The sequence below is a fragment of the Primulina huaijiensis genome, chromosome 2 (genome assembly GCF_012295235.1).
Source record: "Primulina huaijiensis isolate GDHJ02 chromosome 2, ASM1229523v2, whole genome shotgun sequence".
In the NCBI taxonomy this organism is placed as follows: Eukaryota; Viridiplantae; Streptophyta; class Magnoliopsida; order Lamiales; family Gesneriaceae; genus Primulina; species Primulina huaijiensis.
Window position 1 is genome coordinate 32,336,598 of NC_133307.1, and position 13,896 is coordinate 32,350,493.

General features: G+C 34.6%; 2 protein-coding genes and 1 pseudogene across 4 annotated transcripts; 2 read left to right on the forward strand and 1 right to left on the reverse strand.

Annotated features, from left to right (window-relative positions):
- Positions 1-3,448: 3,448 nt before the first annotated feature.
- LOC140962143 (uncharacterized) lies at positions 3,449-6,981 on the forward strand. The gene is made up of 10 exons (XM_073421021.1): positions 3,449-3,608; positions 3,799-4,030; positions 4,171-4,272; positions 4,399-4,568; positions 4,802-4,935; positions 5,042-5,219; positions 5,430-5,991; positions 6,105-6,217; positions 6,308-6,551; positions 6,624-6,981. Exons 1-10 carry the CDS (start codon positions 3,550-3,552, stop codon positions 6,837-6,839), a joined length of 2,010 nt encoding a protein of 669 aa, XP_073277122.1. The 5' UTR covers positions 3,449-3,549; the 3' UTR covers positions 6,840-6,981.
- A 1,160-nt stretch (positions 6,982-8,141) lies between these two features.
- LOC140962151 (plant cysteine oxidase 2-like) lies at positions 8,142-9,938 on the forward strand. Of its 3 annotated transcripts, none has more exons than XM_073421040.1 (5): positions 8,142-8,393; positions 8,512-8,633; positions 8,786-8,939; positions 9,271-9,522; positions 9,598-9,938. In XM_073421040.1, the coding sequence occupies exons 1-5, from the start codon at positions 8,174-8,176 to the stop codon at positions 9,732-9,734; spliced, it is 885 nt and encodes a 294-aa protein (XP_073277141.1). In that variant the 5' UTR covers positions 8,142-8,173; the 3' UTR covers positions 9,735-9,938. The 3 variants fall into 3 exon arrangements, with proteins under 3 accessions (XP_073277141.1, XP_073277134.1, XP_073277151.1); XM_073421033.1 differs by having other exon boundaries at positions 8,143-8,393; positions 9,271-9,537; positions 9,598-9,937; XM_073421050.1 differs by having other exon boundaries at positions 8,145-8,393; positions 9,271-9,477; positions 9,598-9,935.
- Positions 9,939-10,838: 900 nt separating this feature from the next.
- On the reverse strand, positions 10,839-12,752 carry LOC140958565 (plant intracellular Ras-group-related LRR protein 7-like; annotated as a pseudogene).
- Between the last annotated feature and the right edge of the window lie 1,144 nt (positions 12,753-13,896).

Here is a 13,896-nt window from a genome sequence, read left to right on the forward strand (position 1 = left end):
TTAATTGTCAGTTGCGACAGCTTTGATTAAATCTGGCACAAAAACTCGTTCAAAGGCTTGACTGAAGCAACTCAGTATAGATTATGGGAAAGCACTTTGGCTCTACTTGTTTAGAATTTATATGAAATCCGGTAAGATGAAGCTGGATTTGAAAAGGAGATGCCAGACAATACATACTGTTATATATTCAGTCGGATTTAGGAAAACCCAACTGGAAAATTAAATGAATCCTTTCAAATAGATATTGGAAATAAATAATTTATAATCATATACACATGTAATGTGTCCACCTCTATACTCATCAATAAACTGATACTCTTATATCGAATTTGATAAACTATATCAAATTGTATGTCCAATAATTCTCATTGTAAATGTTTGGAGATCTGTTACGGAAAGATTAGCACAAGGAACAAGTGAGTTTTGAGTGTCCCAGTTTGATTGCACCGCTGATTGCAGAAGCATGAGGTGTTTAAGGAAACAGAAGGCCGGTTACCTCCTGAGGGTAAGAACGATCATCCCATCGTGATCGAAGAAGGCGAAGGTCCGGTGCGGGTACTACCACATAGATACTCACATAGTAAGAAAAACGAGATTGAGAAATTGGTTAGGGAAATGTTGCAAGCAGGATCATCCAACCACGTACAAGTCCTTATTCGAGCCCGGTGATTTTGGTTAAAAATAAGGCGGTAGTTGGAGATTTTGCCTGGATTATATATCAGATAAAAAATATCACATTTCGGTCTAAAATTATTGGTAATTTTTTAAGATATACTGACAGAGGAAGAACATCTAGTGCTGCACTTGAGGAAGGTTTTCGAAGTTCTCCAAACTCATTAGTCTGTAGCAAACAAAAAAAAATGAAGTTTTGGGCAGAAATAGGTAGAATGTGTTGTCTAAAATATATGGAAGAAACATAACAGATAGCTATGTGTAAAACCAACGAATCAATGTAGTTAATCAAAACAGTAGTACAATAAATCAAACCGAGGCCTGTAGCTTGTACAGTTTCCTTAAAACAGATTCGACCCCTCCGGTATGTGCTCCGAGGATTCAACGGACGTCTGTTTCCCACGATACAATGGGCAAACCAGCAGAGTTGCAGCACAAAGCACTATGCTAGCGAACAAAAGCAGTACCTGAACTTTATCAGTGAACAGAGCAGAAACAGTGCTGTAGCAGCAGAAGCAGAAGTAGTACTGTAGCAGAACGAGCAGCAGAAGTACTGTAGCAGAACAGAAGTACTATAGCAGAACGAGATACTGTAGCAAAACAGAAGTACTGTAGCAGAACAAAAGGACTACTTTAGGAGAAGAAGCAGAAGAACTGTAGCAGTAGGAGAAAGTGGATTTTCCGGTCTCTCTTTCTGGCCTTGGCACATCTCCTATTTATACATACCTATACAAGCCATACAAAAGGCCACAGGTTGTCTTAAAGATGCCTTAAATGACTTAAAGATGGTAGATGAATCACTAACAGTTGGGGAGATGAAGCACCAACAGTCAGACCATGCGAAAGGTCTCAAGGGCATGTGAAAGGTCTCAACTGGAATAAAAATAACAAAAGATGACATAGACTGCTAGGCGATTTTTGCCTTGATCGGTCCAACATTCGACGCACCCAGGTCGCGCTCGTACGCTTGCACACAATTCAAGCCTTTTTCCACTGCAAATCGGGCCCATGATTTGCACCCCTACGCCGGCGTGCGCGAAAGAGAGCCTCTTGACCAATCATTGTTACACCTCCATAAAGTACAACTCAATATAAGCTTATCTATACCACTTCATTTTTCCAATGTGGGACAAACCCACCTTTCAAATTTTCATTCACACACATGGAAAGCCCATAAACCTAAAAGTCCACCTTTAATCCAACAGAATGTCTAGGGCATATTGGGTTTGTTAAGGGAGTAGAGGAATATCCGGATAAGGGTGTCGGTGTGGTGTAATGGCGGAGGCCCACGTCGGTGAAAGGAGTGAGATTATTTTTGAGATTAACAGCAGGATTATCGGAAGGTTGTCGAACCACTCGTCCAACCAGTGCAACGAGCATTTGTATTTACTAATTTACTATTTTTCGGAAATATTCAATATTATATATTGATTTCCTCTACTTTTTGTATTTATGACAATACCTATGTAAAAAAAAAAAATCAAAGAAAAGTGTTTTTCTTATAACAAAACTAATATATTCATAATGTTTTTTTTTCTCAAGTAACTCTTGTTTTATCATATAGTAATTCTCATTATATTCTTCTTTTTCTTCAAATAGAATACGACAACTTAGTAAATCACTCTTTTATCATATAATAGCTCTATAATTTATTTACTATTGTGAAAAAGTAAAAATTTACGATAAAAAGTAAAAATCTCAAATTTTAAAAATTTTCACACTACACACTTTATAATATTTTTCTCTCAACTCAATTGTGATATTCTTTACAAATGAGAGATCTATTTATAGGAAATTTTTACAAATAATCCAAAAATAAATTACATCATTACCTTCATCATCACACACAAATTTCAATATTCAACACCTAATTTTACCTAATTTTCAACATTCAAATATTCAACATTCAATATTCAAATACACATATTTAAATATTATTTTTCAACACTCCCCCTTGTGATGATGATCATAATGATTGTCTTCATTACGTGTTTTTATACTGCCTCGTTAAAAACCTTACTAGGAAAAACCCATTGGGATAAAAACCATAGTAAGGGAAAAAGAGTGAAGTCATGTAAACTCCCGCTCATGTTGACACGAACAATTCTTCACAAATTTCGTAGATTGCGCATCCCAATATTAAATATGTGCTTTCTGAATATTGTCGTAGGAAGTGCCTTTGTGAAGAGATCTGATGAGTTTTCACTTGATTGAATGTGACGAACATCAATACATTTATTCTTCTCAAGCTCTTTGGTGAATGCGAAGAACTTAGGAGGAATATGTTTAGTTCCGTCGCTTTTTATGTATCCTTCTTTCATTTGAGCAACACATGCAGCATTATCTTCATATAGTATCACATGCTTCTCGTCGAATGATAATCCGCATGAGATTTGGATATGTTGGGTCATTGATTTTAACCACACACATTCACGGCTTGCTTCATGTATTGTAATAATCTCGGCATGATTTGATGAAGTTGTTACGAGCGTTTGTTACCCATTTAATTTACTCTGTATAGGTCCTGGTTTGGTTGTCGGACCCATTTAACTATAAAACTAAAATTTGAAAATATAAAAACCAAAATGCAAACATATAATACCAAAAATAACTAAAATTCATATCTTTAATAATACTAAATAAATTCAGTCAGAAGCACGAAAAATATAAAGAGGAAAATCGGCCGGTCTTCAATTACCAGAGCAGCGTTTTGCATGGCGACCACGTGTCACGATACATGAGCAAACACAGGCAGTTGGATCCATACCGCTTCACCCTTTCCTTCGTTCTTACCCAAAATTCATCAGAACCCAGAAAATAACATTTTTCAAATACGAAAATCACTCTGCCTAACAGAGCTAGGCAACTGATTCAAACATGGAGAAGAAGAAGCATCTTTCCTCCATTGCCAACGATGTCATCCAGCGATGTGCCCTGTAAATCTCTCTTTCACCACCGTAATTTGTTTTTTTTCGCAAATGTATCGAAATCTTTGCACTAATTGGTTAGTATAGCTAGAAACATTCTTACGTTGTATATATTTATACATGGTATTGAAATGATTTTTCACCGAGAAATTATACGGGATGGTAGAAGATTCTTCGACTGACGCGTGATTTGTTTCAGGACGCTCGATACTTTGATTTATACACTGGTGGAAGATTTTGAGAGAGATCAATGGAAGCCAGAAATGGGGGCATATTCAAGAAAGTTGATAGAATTTTGCTGCTCGAAAGCGCTCACTGTCGTGTGTGGTTCTATAGATGAAAAGATCATCGATGGTTCCATAAGCCGCTTCACTTTTGATATGATGCTTGCTTGGGAGATTCCAAGTTCAGCAGAAGAAGAATCTTATACCGTGAGTTTCTTTGCATGATTCGACTTCGCTGCAATAATGAGAAAAACATATGTATTAAAACAATATGGTTTCCCAGTTCAGCTTCACTGTAGATATGATCTGATATGCGTGATTCATGCAAGTGTTTATTGAGTTTTCAGGAATGTGTGGCAAAAGAGAGAGAGGAGAAGAAGGTTACTATAGTTGCCAACCAAGCTCAAGATGATATCCCTCTTTTCTATTCCGATATCATGCCACTCCTTGTAAGTGAATTGTGGTGTCATACGAGGTCGAAAAGTTCAAGTTTTCAAGCATAATATTCTTTATTGGATGAGCATGTGGATCATAATATCTCGAAAGTTGGATGTTTTCTTTTTATTGGTTGGTAGGTCGACTCCGAGCCAAGCGCCGGAGAAGATGCATTTGTGTGGTTGGGGACACTTGTTCCTTTGTTAGCCGACGTGATCAATGGGAGATTTACATTCGAAACTCTGACGGCAACTACAGGAAATCGACTTCACTTTCCGGCATATGACAAATTTCTACGGGAAATTCACAAGTAAAATATCCCAACCCGGCCCGTCACTCCTGTTTTAGTAGCATTTTAAATAAAGTTGTTTTAGACTTGGGAATTTGAAAGAGCGAGGGGAGAGTTGATGTCTCTTCGGGGGAAGGACCTGCAATTTTGAGAATTATATAAGATTTGAAAATTTTTAAATGATGGGTGGCCATATTTATTTCCGCAGGGCAGCCTGTAAACTCATTTATTATATTTTCTTGATTTTTTGTTAGATGCATAAAGCATCTGCAGAAGCAAGATATTCCGAAAGGGGTAGAGCTAGTAGATGATGAATTTATACTTCATGTTGAAGGAACCGCTAGCTCACAGAGAGTCGTGCGTCATATTGGGGGATCAAGTTGGCCAGGTGAGTGTTTTTGTCTTCTTACTTTTACTAAATATTTATATGCATCAATTGTAATATACCTTAGGTTATCTGCACTAGTTAACGAAAATTTTGGGATGTTTTCTAGGAAGGCTGACGCTGACAAACTATGCCCTTTACTTTGAGGCATCTGGTGTCATATCTTATGATGATGCATTGAAACTTGACCTTTCAAAAGATGTCGGGCAGAATGTGATATCTTCGGCTACCGGTCCGTGGGGTGCTCCTATTTTCGACAAAGCCCTAGTATATGAATCTCTGGATTTGTGAGTCGTCATAAGATTACAACATTCTATGCTGATTCCTTACATATGTCATACCCCTAGGGTTAAGGGTGGTATAGCCAATTTTTAACACAAAACCTCATTTTCTTTTTCAAGGAATATTAATGTTTCATCAGAATCAGGTCTTGTGTAGGGTTGTTGGATCAGTTATTCAGGCGTATTTATTAAATTCTTCCTCTATCAATGTTTTAGGCAAGAGGGTGTTGTCTTAGAGTTTCCGGAGATGACAAGCTCAACTAGACGTGACCACTGGCTTGCTCTCGTAAAAGAGGTGATACTACTGCATCGTTTTCTCTCAAAGTTCAAGCTCGAATCGCCACTTGAAGCATGGGAGATGCATGCGAGGACAATATTAGGAATTATACGGCTTCATGCAGCTAGAGAAATGCTAAGGATTTCGCCTCCAGTACCCAATCGTTTTTTAATATTTACCTTGCTCGATGAGGTGCCCAAGGGAGATTACGTGCTAGACGAGCTTGCCGACAGTTTGAAAAAGGTTACTAGCGGACATCCATGCAGTGCTAGCTCGATTCTGAGAAATTTGAACACTTCCCGCCCGCCAATTCCCCCGATTCCTTGTTCCGGGACTCCACAAGTCGATGAGGTTAGTGAAATTGTTCGGCCTGAAAATCTATCATCGTTGGAGAGTGCATTACACCAAGCGAGAGAGGAGGCGAAAGAAGTTGAAATGGCGAAAGCTACTACAGAAGGGCTAAAAGAAGAAGGAATCAGCGAAAGTGCCCAAGTTCTTATTGTAAGTTAGAAACATATTATGCGAGTTAATGTTCAAAAATTCATGGACGTTGTATATAGATACCTCATATTGTTCTTTCATTATATTTGATATCGAATAATTTTGATGTATAGGGTCTGCTTAAACCGGTTAAAAGTGTACTCCCGTGGTCTCGAGAAGTTATTTCATGGGAAAGGCCTGCAACAACTTGGATAGTCATAATCACGACAATTATAATTGTCTACAAGTTAGTTAGTTTTAAATAAATAGATGACCTGATTCTTGGTGTCTTATGTATATGTGATATTTAAACTATATGAATTGTATTGAAATGTAGAGAGTGGGTTGGCAAGGCAATATCAGCTTTCTTGTTGTGGGCGGTCGCGAAGATGGTGTGGACTAGACGTTGGGGGATCCCCGAGAAGCAGGACAAAATCGTTATCCGCACTGGATCCGATCAGACAACAATGGAGAGCATAGTATCAGCTCAACATGGTTTAAGAAGTTTGCATGAAATGATGCAGCAAGTAAACATAGCATTGTTGAAAATTTGGTCAGTGTTGGTCTCAAGAACTCCAAAGGTACGATCGAAAGATGAATATGATTTTGATTAGCCTTGTTTTATTCCTATTGTATGTTTTGGTTTATTGCAGCATACAAACACGGTGATGATCGTTATGACCGGATCGGCCCTTCTACTAGCCGTCGTTCCCATCAAGTTCATCTTGATGACGATCGTGTTGCATGGCTTTACGGTGAACTCGAAATTTGGGAAGCATTTTCAGAGCGAACAAGGGAATCGGCGTTTGAGAGAGTGGTGGGATTCAATCCCCGTCATTCCTGTGGAAGTTGTTGACAAGGATAAATAAGTAGTAATAAGATACAAAGAAGTAGAAAGGGTAAACACGATCGACTTATATAGTTTCGAAAAACGTGTTTAATGAGTACTATTGTTCTCTTTTGTCGAATGTTAAAATTCTTTAAAATGTTCACAAATTTAATTTAAAATTTCATTATTTTTCACCATTTTAATTAAATATTCAGTTATATATTTAAAAAAAAAATTTACTAACCAAGTAAATTTCCTAAATTGATTGTTATTTTTATCTTTTTCTTAAAAAAAAAACACTACTATTTTGTATCAGTATATACAACAAAACCCAAGATCTAACGATTTTTGTCAATGGAGATCTTATCAGGTCTTGGTCGAGTTCTATAAATATATACTTATTAAATATTAAAAGGGGCTTTTTAATAAATGCTCGAGTTTATATATAATTTGAATTTCCACGTGATTTTGGAAATGGGAAAAGAAAATACAAAAGAAATAATAGTCGTGGCCGGCAATGGCAACACCAAAACCAAAAACAGTGGACACCACCCAAAATGGCAGTTTTGCGTAAACTTGGGGGCAGAGAATAATACTGCTTCCTATTTTTAACAACCAAAATAGTCTGTCGATATCAAGTTTCAATTATGTTAGATTAATATTTTATTTAGATATGTGAAAAATATTTAGTCAAAGAATTTTATATGAGAACAATATTTTATTTGGATATATAAAAATTATATTTTTATTGTAAATATGAGCAAAGTTTATCCGTATCACGAATATAAAAAACGTACATGTTATTTATAATATTAAAAATAGTTAATAAATAAATGCTTTTTCTTCAAACCAAAGTACAATAAATATATATTACTCAACTAACGAATGTTGACTCTTTTTATATATATGATAAAGTAACAATGTATACATATTGGGAAAACTGATCCTAAACCGAAAAGAACTGAAATCAGATAAAATAAAGTATTCTTGTTCGGTTTGTGGCTGGAAGGATCTAAACAATAGGTAAAAACCAAAACCGAACCACCTATATATTTTATGATTTAATTTTATTTTTTAAAAAAGAATTAAAAACCGATCCGAACCAAAACAAATCCAAATTTTTTAATTGTTTTTACGATATAATTATCATTATCTCATCATTTTCGCAAAAATTCAATCAGAAAAAACATTTAAACGTAAAAAAATGGAGACCAATGTTTCAGACTTCTACAAAATGGATGACCATCCATATTTAAAAGTTTTCAACTCCTAAACTAGTTTTAGCATGGAATCAGCCGCAATAGCCCCTGGTTTTCGTCCCGCATATGTATTTCTTCCCACATCTTGCACACTTTTTCCTCATACCATCCACCGATGACACTAGAAGCTCCGGGTTTCGTACAGGCGAAGATTAGGAGATTTGACGATAAGGCCATTGAGAAGAAGAGAACACGTAAAAGTATTCGAATGGAGAAACCTCAGCAGGCCGCTTCGGTTGCTCTGCAGAGGTTGTATGATACATGTCTACAAGTTTTTCAGGGAATTGGGACCGTTCCTTCTCCTATACATGTGAAGAAGTTGTCCAGTATTCTTGGTAAGGATCCACATCTTGTGTTATTTTTATGTATGGTATTTTGAGAAATAATTGATCTTTTTGAAGAAGTTACACAGGATTTTTAGAAATTCCTGAATCATGTGATCATATGTCCTAGATTCTATGAAGCCTGAAGATGTTGGGCTTCGTGAAGAAGCGGAGTTCTTCAAAACCAAGAATTCTGTCCAAGGGAATATAGGAGTCACTTATGCAACCATCCATAGATGTCAAAATTTCTCGGTTAGGCTTTCTTTGAAAATTATAATTGGAGATTTTTAAAAAAATCTTTAAAAAACATATATTTAATGAATATAATTATGCATCTTTTATACTCGAATATTTGTATTTCAAAATCGAAATTTACGAGTGTTTTAAATTTATCCTTTGTGCAGCTGTGCATTCTCTTCCTTCCCCCAGCAGCTGTAATACCTCTGCACAATCACCCCGAGATGACGGTTTTCAGCAAGATTTTGTTGGGAACCATGGCCATTAAAGCTTATGATTGGGCAGATCCCTTCAATGGCCACCCAGCGTCGTCTTCTAAAAGTAATCAATCATCTCTGAAATTAATATTCTTATTCAATGCAAGTTAATCCTGCCATCTTCGATTAAAATTTATTTTGGTTCTTTAGAGAAGTTGACTATAAACTTTAAATTTCCCAATCACTTGTCTATATATTATACAATGTTAATTAGAATGGATTTCAAGTTCACACAATAATATTATCATCTGAAACTAAATCTATTTTGTCTTACTAATATGAAAATAAGTATCGTGTTATATTTTATTATAGACAATAAAATATAATTATAATTGAAATACATGGATTTCAAATCATGACCCCAAACACAATCTTAATGTCTGATGAATTCGCAGCAAGACGACTAGCCAAGCTTAAGGCCAACACTACATTCACGGCACCATGTGACACTTCTGTGCTGTATCCTACATCCGGAGGAAACATACATGAATTCAGGGCCATAACACCATGTGTTGTTCTAGATGTTCTTGGACCGCCCTATTCGAAAGACGACGGGCGCGACTGTTCCTACTATAAAGATACTCCGTGCACTGTTTTATCAGGTGAGCGAACAACCGTGTCAATGCGGCCTTGGAAGAGACACCTACGTACTATATATACATGTATTGCTCAAATCACTATCTAATGTATAACGTTCGACTGAAGTTTGGGTTTATATACAGATGGAGAAGAACTCACAAAGGTTAAAAAAGATGGAAGAGGTTACGGATGGCTCGAGGAAATGGAGAACCCCAAAGAATCGGAGATGGATGTGATTGAATATATGGGTCCTAAAATCAAGATTCCCATTAATTCTTAATCGTTCGTTCCTTTATTTTTTCTCGATCTACTTAATTTCTACGACTAAATCATTCTCTATACAGATAGTAAGAAAGTTGTCTTACGCGAATATTACTCCAACATTTTTTTTTAGCTTTATGCGGATATTACTCCAACATTTGATCGTCGTCTCATCCTCGTTTTTCTTGTAAATATGTATATTTCGACTTATTGGTTATGTTTAGAGTACTCAATCCATTGCTTCTGGTTTTCATCACTACGATTATTTCAAGTATATATATATATTAATTAATTTGATTTTTGTATGAAATTCAATCATTTATATGCAGTAGATATGCAAATTTAAGTTCAATTTGATTTTTGATAGTTTCTATTACTTGACAACTGAACTGATCGATCGCATACTCTTAAACATTACAATAAATCATAATGAATTATATCTGAATATTCAAAAATTGTTACATCAAGTAACCAAAAAGTTTTAATAATATAATTCTATTATTTATTATTTTGATGGAATGAAGAATCAAGAGATTAAGATTTTCGCCGCCGTACACTGAGGAGAGACGCGAGTTTGAATACACGTTAAAACAAAATCTCCCACTCTCATTTTAATTAAAACAAAATAGAATAATTTTTCTATTAAATTGTTAGTTAGGGGGCATTTTTTAAAAATTGGATATTTTGTCATCATAAAGCTAATTAATTAAAAAAAAACTTGCTTAGAAATTAATGACAATGGTCGAATGGTTCAATCGTTTTATACGATGATTTTTTTGTTTTGAATTAATATATCTTGATAAACTATGTAAAAGTGAAATTATTGACTTGTTTTTATGGCTTTTATTTGTTGAACCATTACTATTACTATTTTTTTAATAAAATAAAAGACACCATTAGAGATGTGTGTGCAGGCTTTATTAGTTTATAGTAGAACTTTACTTGTTAATTGTTATTCTCCCTCATTAAAGTCGTAGTATAGTTTAGAAGAAGAGCATTTCCCGAAGCAAAATTTTAGCTAGGGAAAAGTATTTACAAGTATTAGATTTCTTTAAATATATTAATACCAAATTAAAGACTATCTCACAAACAAAAAAAAAGTTTGGAAAATATGTACGCAGCTTCATCTCGAGAAATAGGATTTAGGTGACGAGAAGAGCCGCCGAGGAGAAAACATTGTCAAGTATCCAGGTGAAGCCGAGCGAACATGTACTCGATCGTCCCTATCGTCTACCGGAATATAATTTCTGCCGTTGCACGTGCCACATCTAGCCAACTTTCCCAGCCAAGAATTATTCTTAGACGAACTCTTGTGCGTCCCATTAATCTTACCACATAAATAGTCCTTTACCTCTTGCAGTTCTTGCTCGATAACGTCCATGGGGGGCGATACGAGTCGATTCACTTCAACACTTGACTTATGTGTTTCTTGAGACAACCCATGGAATCGGGCAACTTATTGATTTTGTTGTAACTGACATCTAGCTCGACTAGAGACATGAGAAGGCCTATGGAGTATGGAAGGGTGGTTAGGTATTGGAAGTTTTGGCTGACGTTTAGAATTTTAAGGTTCACTATAGCCGGTAGCGACCGGAGGCCGTTGAAACGAGCATCCAGCGTTTGATGGTGTCTGGTAATTGGGTTAACTTGTTGAAATTTGCATCTAGCTCTTCAAGACATCTGCATATTAGTGTCACCTTATTAGCAATCTATTCATAACTCGTTATTATCTATAATTTTGGTGTGTATATATATATATATATATTAACATCTCTTGAGAACTGTAGAGGTATATATATATATATATATTAACATCTCTTGAGAACTGTAGAGGGGTTAAATACAATTTATCATAAAAGTATTGGTGACAAAAATGGCAAGTTATAATATTGGCTAGGGGTGGGACTAACCTGCAATTTTCAATTGTTCTTGGAAGTGACTGAAGAAGGTTGCCTGAAACATTCAAAATCTTGAGCTTCGACAAATACCCAATTGAATTTGGGAGAGTTTTCAGCTGATTTGAGCGCACGTCTGAAGTAACGACGTTCAATAATCTCGCCGTTAAAGATTCCGGAATATTCTGTTAAAGGACAACCACTTACTTGTATTTGTCATTTGGTTGGGATATTCTAGTTTTTTTACTATATTTGTACAAGGATTTGTGATTAGAATTAACGACATATCAATGGAAGATTTTTTCAATTTTCTGCAAAAACTTTATTAGAAATATATATGTTTTTTCCCCAAAAATATGGCAACAACTACTTGGGGGCCATAATTCAATTACCTAAATTGAAAAGATACGCAGTACAATTATCAGTAATGAATGTGGAATATATGGAATTTTTAAAGGTAAATGGTTGGAGTTTTTTTTTTAATGTTTGGAAAATTATTTGGGAAATATTACCAGAAATGGTTTTAATTTTAAAAATAAAACATTGTTTGATTTTATTAAAAGTCATATATTTTAAATTAAATTAAAAACAATATAGATACTTAATAAAATAGTAAAATATTACTAAAAATTGATGATTATGATTAACAAGAATTTATCCAGCTGGAGGAAAAAACAACGAAATGGTTTGGTGATGTTTATTTTCAATTTTTTGAGTATGAAAATTAAGTTTCGATAACTAAAATCAAGAAAAGCTTAATCCTAACTAATCTTCGTTCATTGTAGAATTTAGTAAACATGATCAAATAATTAAAAAAAAATTGTTAATCAGTCGCTCAAATTTACTTGAGGAGAACCAAATTTCATCTTGGAAATACTAAATATATATCATATAAAATCAGAAAATTAGGATAAAATTATTTGGAGCTTGATAGTGGATGAGAGTACCCGGAAATTATTGTTAGAGATATCCAGTTTACAGATGGTGGTGAGATTTGTCGAAGGATTGGGAAGTGCATCCAAACACATCCCACTTAGATCCACTATTTCCAGCCCAGCTTACTGCTTGCTTCTTCCACTCCGGCCCTTCTGTTCCTCGTCACCTGCCTCCTCCTGCCGTAGTCCATCCTCATAATATCCTGCTCTTCAGGAGTATCAGTCCGATGGGTTAATTGGACAGAGACTAGTTTGATTTATATTATAAAAATATATTATAATTATAAAAATTTATACAAGACATTATGATTTACGGTAATATGTAAGCTTGGCCATACAAAAGACTAATTGTCGGTCTCTTGTCTGTGTCTTAATATAGTATATAGATAAAAATTAAAAAAAAAAGGAAGAAAGAAAAAGTTCTCTTGTCGACCGTAATTTCTATTCATAAAACTTGAGCCCTATACCTTATAGAAAGACCAAGTATGTTGATAGCGATGGATAGTTTATTATTGCTGTTTTAGCTAAATTTGTTTGAAATAATCCATCATCGGAATTAATATAGTATATTAAAACAGAAAATGGATAATGATCTATTACGTTGCACCAATGAAAACAGAAAAAACCATATACTGATAATAATCGATGATCAAATACAATGAACAATTTCACTAAATTAAAGTGGAATGCAAGTACAAGACAACATTGATTAGTTATTTGGACTCCTCATACGAGAGGGCGATCAAGATTCAAGCACGTGGAACAGTTAGAAGTGTTTGTAATCATTAAAAAAAACGAGAAATTGGCCTTCAGTCCCCCTCCGTCGTTTTTTTTTTTTTCTTCAGTCCCTGAGTACTTTTTTAGTACCACATTTTCACATGAAGTGTACCACAATTTGTATGACATAGTACCACAATTTTGTGGGTAGAGAGTGAACTCAAAGAAATGTTTTGATTGAGAATTTTTCACCAACTTCCCCTTAAAAAAAGATATTGATTTTGACTTAAAAAAAATCAGTTTTGTGTATTTTTTAAATTCAGATTTTGTGTTAGCTTTTGATTAATATAATTGAAATCCAAAAACGGTTGGGTTGTCGATTATGTTTCAATAAAAATGATTCTAATAATATGTTAATATTATAATCAATTATTTATCTAATATTACACAATTTTTATTTTCATCTTTTCACTTTTGTTTTCGAACATTATTCGCTCTATTTTTTTTCTTCACTCTTTATGATTTATAAATTTAATCACTTTTTAAAAGTAAAATATATTGCATCCTTTAACATAGTGAGAAAGTTTTTGAACAATTTTTTCAAAAGGTTTTCTAAACATAATATCAACTCCAA

Excerpts from the sequence above, each read along its gene's own strand:
- LOC140962151 (XM_073421033.1), top strand. The coding sequence starts at position 8,174 with ATGACACTAGAAGCTCCGGGTTTCGTACAGGCGAAGATTAGGAGATTT. Across the intron at positions 8,634-8,785 it reads ATAGATGTCAAAATTTCTCG|CTGTGCATTCTCTTCCTTCC; the intron begins GTTAGGCTTTCT and ends TCCTTTGTGCAG. Across the intron at positions 8,940-9,270 it reads CCCAGCGTCGTCTTCTAAAA|CAAGACGACTAGCCAAGCTT; the intron begins GTAATCAATCAT and ends ATGAATTCGCAG.
- LOC140962143 (XM_073421021.1), top strand. The coding sequence starts at position 3,550 with ATGGAGAAGAAGAAGCATCTTTCCTCCATTGCCAACGATGTCATCCAG. Across the intron at positions 3,609-3,798 it reads GTCATCCAGCGATGTGCCCT|GACGCTCGATACTTTGATTT; the intron begins GTAAATCTCTCT and ends GATTTGTTTCAG. Across the intron at positions 5,992-6,104 it reads AAAGTGCCCAAGTTCTTATT|GGTCTGCTTAAACCGGTTAA; the intron begins GTAAGTTAGAAA and ends TTTGATGTATAG.